At 44.3% G+C, this 5,050-nt stretch overlaps 1 protein-coding gene across 1 annotated transcript; it reads left to right on the top strand.

The window, feature by feature from the left end:
* Positions 1–773: 773 nt before the first annotated feature.
* On the top strand, positions 774–2,798 carry nkx3-2 (NK3 homeobox 2). The gene is made up of 2 exons (XM_083786197.1): positions 774–1,397; positions 1,870–2,798. The coding sequence occupies exons 1-2, from the start codon at positions 1,019–1,021 to the stop codon at positions 2,304–2,306; spliced, it is 816 nt and encodes a 271-aa protein (XP_083642323.1). The 5' UTR covers positions 774–1,018; the 3' UTR covers positions 2,307–2,798.
* The last annotated feature ends 2,252 nt before the right edge of the window (positions 2,799–5,050 follow it).

Raw genomic sequence — 5,050 nt, 5'->3', positions numbered from 1 at the left:
TTTTCAATTTTATAGTTGTCTTCATAACGTAACGTCATGCATGCATGCATTCACAGCAAATATTGCTTAAACAAATACCGTAGCCTACGTGCACTTGACGGTTGACCTGCAGTTCTGCACGTCGATTAAAGTTGTGCTTCTTCAAACTTCGAGCAGTTGATGAGTGTGGATGTGTGATTAAAGCATGCAGGTTTGATTATTTTAGTGTAGCAGCAAAGATGCAAGAGAGATGGTGATAAATCCGTTGAAAGGTTACGAGCTGTATCGGAACCCAATTAAGGCATGTGCATGCCCTCTGAAACATTGAAAGAGACAGCACTATAAGATATTGCAGCTGACGTCTGACATGTTTTGTATTTTCCATGTGTCCAATATTTTATGCACATCAACAACATGCATGCCAAATAAATAAATCACATCACAAAGCCTTACCTTTTAATCTGGATTTGCTCTCAAACATGCCAATTGATTAATACATTGAAGCCCAATAGTGGTTTGGGCCTATAGGTGAGGCTGATTTTGTTGTGAGCCACTGAATGGTGCCCAAAATGTCAGCAACGAAAATTCATCACAGTATTATACGCATTAGATACTTCGCCGAATTGTTTGGACGATGAAGGGTTAAACTTTAAAAGAAGACTTATTTATTGTTCTGACATGCCACAGTGGGACGTCGTTTATAGTGACCAATCGCCACGCGGCTTCCCCCTGCTCTTATCCAATGGGAATGAGAGAGGAGTCCCTGTCAGTCCCAGGTGAGGCTGGATGGTAGAACTGGGTGAAAAGGAAAGGAAACGGGAGTGATCCGAGGCTGACGGCAGACTAGCGCGCTGCGGAGAACGAGCATCGGACTTTGGGATATGCAAAAAACTTTCAAACGCTTCTCCTGCGAGTGTGCAATGAGGAGACCAACTGTGGATGAAGAAAAGCAGCGCTGCGCGAGGAATAAAATGTGGATGAATTGACATCGCTCCGGCTGACACTTATTAATATACGGACAGCTTTTTTGTTTTTGAAAATGGCCGTTCGTAGTAACTCATTGATGCCTTTTTCCATCCAAGCCATTTTGAACAAAAAAGAAGACAGTCGACACTTGCCAGATTTGGATATGTGCTTCTCCAAGAGCGCGTGTTGGAAAATATTTGGGGAAATGAACAATGCGCCGGAGGACTTTGCCGCTGCGTGTAGGAGCGATGAAGGGGCTTGCGAGCCCAGCGACCAGAAAAGTTACGACTCGGACTCGGGTCTGAGCGACGACAATGACAGCAAGACGACTGCCGTCTGTAAATCAGAGAAAGACGTAGACCCGGCCTCGGACGTTCTGGAAGAGACGGACCACGAATCCACGGCAGTCGACAACCCAAAGGGTCTCAGTGACTGTGAGCCCAGTGTTTCGGGTAAGTGAAATACACAATGATCATATACGCTAATAGCCTTTATTGGTGTAAATGTCAGTAAGTTGTTTATTATGTTTTGGTGTAGGCCTGTTTACTTTATGTAGGCTAGCTATTGGAACGATACATTCTGGTTGGCTATTCGAGATTCGACATCATATTGCATTTTACTGTGGATTTTTACGCACGAAAGTATGGCTCATCGACATCGCCAGACAGCCTGTTGAACGACAACCACAGTTCTTTCACGTTTTATTTAATCAAATCGGGAGCATGTCGTGGTTGTTTTCACTGATTGTAGCCATATAACTAATTGTATAGGCATATGGGGCTTTATCTTGCATTGGCCCTATTTCTCATTGAATTCGAGTAATAATTTGCATATAGCATGCCGCTGTTGTTCAGTGTATATAATCTGCCACAGGAAACACCCTCTGAGTCTGAACACCTCGTATCATTTCCCCACTGCTTTCAGATCCCAACAACCTCGACGAGGGCAGTTGCGATAAAAGTTCCGATCAGCCCAAACAGAGGAAAAAGCGCTCGCGAGCCGCCTTCTCCCACGCGCAAGTGTTCGAGCTCGAGCGGCGGTTCAACCACCAGCGGTACCTCTCCGGCCCCGAGAGAGCGGACCTCGCCGCCTCGCTGAAGCTCACGGAGACCCAGGTCAAGATATGGTTTCAGAACCGCCGGTACAAGACGAAACGGCGCCAGATGGCCGCCGATTTGATGGCGTCCGCCCCGGCGGCAAAGAAAGTGGCGGTGAAGGTTTTGGTCCGGGACGACCAGAGACAGTACAGCCCCGGAGAGCTGCTGCGCCCCCCGCTGCTCTCCCTGCAGCCGTCCTACTACTATCCCTACGCGTACTGCTTACCCGCGTGGACACTCTCCGCTTGTGCCGGGAATCAGTGAGAAACTATTTATTTTTTAATTCCTCTGGAAATCAACGCGATAATGACTAATATGAAGGGAAGGGAGTGGCTGAGTATATAAACTGCACATCAGCTCAACCAATGTCACCGAAATGAACTGCCTTGTGTTTTCTAGAGTGAAAATATGACTTTTTGCTGGTATAATAGTGCTGACATCACCAGAACATTGTTTGCAGAATGTTCAGGCCTTCTATTATATGCGTCTTCCTACCTCTGCAATGATTTGGAAATAAGCATTTTCATTGACTTTTCAAATTACTCTGTTACCGTTTCCCCCCTCTCGCTGTCTTTGTAACGGTGAGTTTTTCAGCACTTTTGAGCACATAGTGTGGGCTTGTGTACAGTATTGTTGTAGTAGGCCTATCTCAACCTGAAAACAATGGCAGGAACGGACTGACCATGCAGCGAATTCATATTGAAATGTACCTATTTTCTATTGTGTAAATTGTTTGTTTAGATCGAAACCAAATATTAAAACATATCAGGCATTGCTATATAACTTGATGCCATTCTTGTTTTGACATTTTATTACGAGTTTTAATATACATATAGGCTATACATATTTATACATGCATAAATGCACACACGCACGCGCGCACACACACTCACACACGACACACACACACACACACACACACACACACACACACACACACACACACACACACAGTGTCAGTCAGATTATAACAATATCATCAACAAAAATGTATTGTTTATCACTTTGGTTGGACACTGAATGATGTTGAAAGACGCGGGTTTGTCAGTTTACATGATATGGCTAACTCAAATTTACAGACTGCATTTCAACAATTCTTGCCATCCAATAACATCTGAAAAAGCGGCATCTGATCGGCATTGATCTCCTATAGGGTTAACGAAAATTATTCCGAAATTTCCATAGAAGACTATATGCCCCCAAATTTGGATTATTTACATCAGCTCTGTAAATTTAAAAATAAATCACACCCGTGTGAAGTGAGGGGCGCTAATATATTAAAGTCTATCTTAGGTTGATTAGGTGATGTAATGCTGATGTAAAACAAACGGTGCCAGCACATTAAACGCCATTAACAATAAAGAGACAATATGACGTAAACGACACATTATGACGTAAATATTCATCATTGTCAATGCGTTTACTAAACAAACTTTGAACTAAAGACAAACATTAAACCTTATAGGAGCGCCCCTCAAAAAGAAAGGAAAAAAGGATACCCTGGCCTTTTCGCCACCTGCAGCAAAAATAATCTGCTAGGGCATGCACCACTATAGCAAACTGTTCTGTTTCATGTTTCTCTCTCAAAATGAATATAATACAATATATCTTTACCACAAAGTTGCCACTATGCCAGTCCAAATCAGTGCTTTACAGTGAAGCTGTCTTGTAGCTAAGGCTTCCTTCCCAAACGGGCCTGTCAAACAATGATTAATGACTGTATTTCCCGGGCAGGGTGAACTGACAGGGACCTTAGCGGAGTGTGTCAACACAAGGACAGGAGTATCCGAGGGTTAAGAAGGCCTTGTGTCACCGAGGCTACATTTTACTGGCCTAATGGAGAAACAAGTTCACATTGCGATTGTTTGCAGACACACTATAGCCTGCACCTGCAGTGATGCGCCTATATAGGCTGATTAGAGCCAACTCACCTTATTTTCGCAACAGAAAAACGTGTAAAGGTAAAGTCCCCTATTATAGGCCTATACAAGTGGAATTGACATGGCATTGGAAATGAAAACCTTATAGGATAACTGAAAAGTTGCAAACAGGCCCCGACCCTGCAGTTGCGATCTGCGAGGAATATGACCCGAATTCCCTGCATTGTTTGACAATTTCTCGTGGATGCTCAAAGCCGTCAGCAAACAGTTTGCTGACGGCTTTGAGCATCCACGAGAAATGTGTTTGCTGCAAACTGTGTCCTCAGTCAACACATGCAGGGCATCGAACGTATATGCCAGTTTCAGTATAAGTTTGATTGTCCATTCGTTCAACGCCCAAGTTTTAACTGTGCGCTGCAGTGCGCAACTTTAACGCCCAACTTGGTGTTCAACTTTGCGCCGCACTCTGCAGAAGAAACAGCCTACGTGGCCAGTTGGCCACTCTGATCGCTGCCCGCGTGCCATGCATGCATATACGTTTAACACGATGGAAACACTGGCCTATACCATTCCCGTTGAACGGAGACTCCATGGGCCTAGTGCCTATATACCTCAAATGTGTCTTGCCAGATGCGTAATCCCCCATCCCTCCCCAAAGGTCACCTCCAGCGACAATGATGCTCTTTATGCGCTGCTTCGCAGATGGATATTGAAGACGACGGTCCCAGTATACCACGTGCACGGTGCACGCATCACGGTCCCTCCTCTCCATGCCTGCATGTACGGAGACATCTGATATAAATATACAGGCTGTTTTTATTTTATATCGCTGAAATGCAAACACCCCCATGGGTGTGCATTAGTCCCATTCCATTGTCCATTATTTTTTGTTCGCTTGCGTGGATTTTGTGGGAAATATGGCATAGATCTGTTGAGTGTAGGCCTGCTAGGCCTGACGTGAAACGAAGAGTGGAAGCTTCCTGAAAATGTCGTAATTTAGCATTTTAGCAGCTTATTTCAAGATGTTAATCAGAGTAGAACTTACATCAGATTCAGAATATTCAGATGGTCCGGTCGTTTCCATTGACGCTATATGCCTTATAACCGCAGTTTCATTACATTTATTTC

This window comes from Protomyctophum parallelum (genome assembly GCF_964188405.1).
Source record: "Protomyctophum parallelum genome assembly, chromosome: 16".
Lineage (NCBI taxonomy): Eukaryota > Metazoa > Chordata > Actinopteri > Myctophiformes > Myctophidae > Protomyctophum > Protomyctophum parallelum.
The sequence above is the reverse complement of the archived record's forward strand: the minus strand, read 5'-3'. Positions and strand labels throughout refer to the sequence as shown.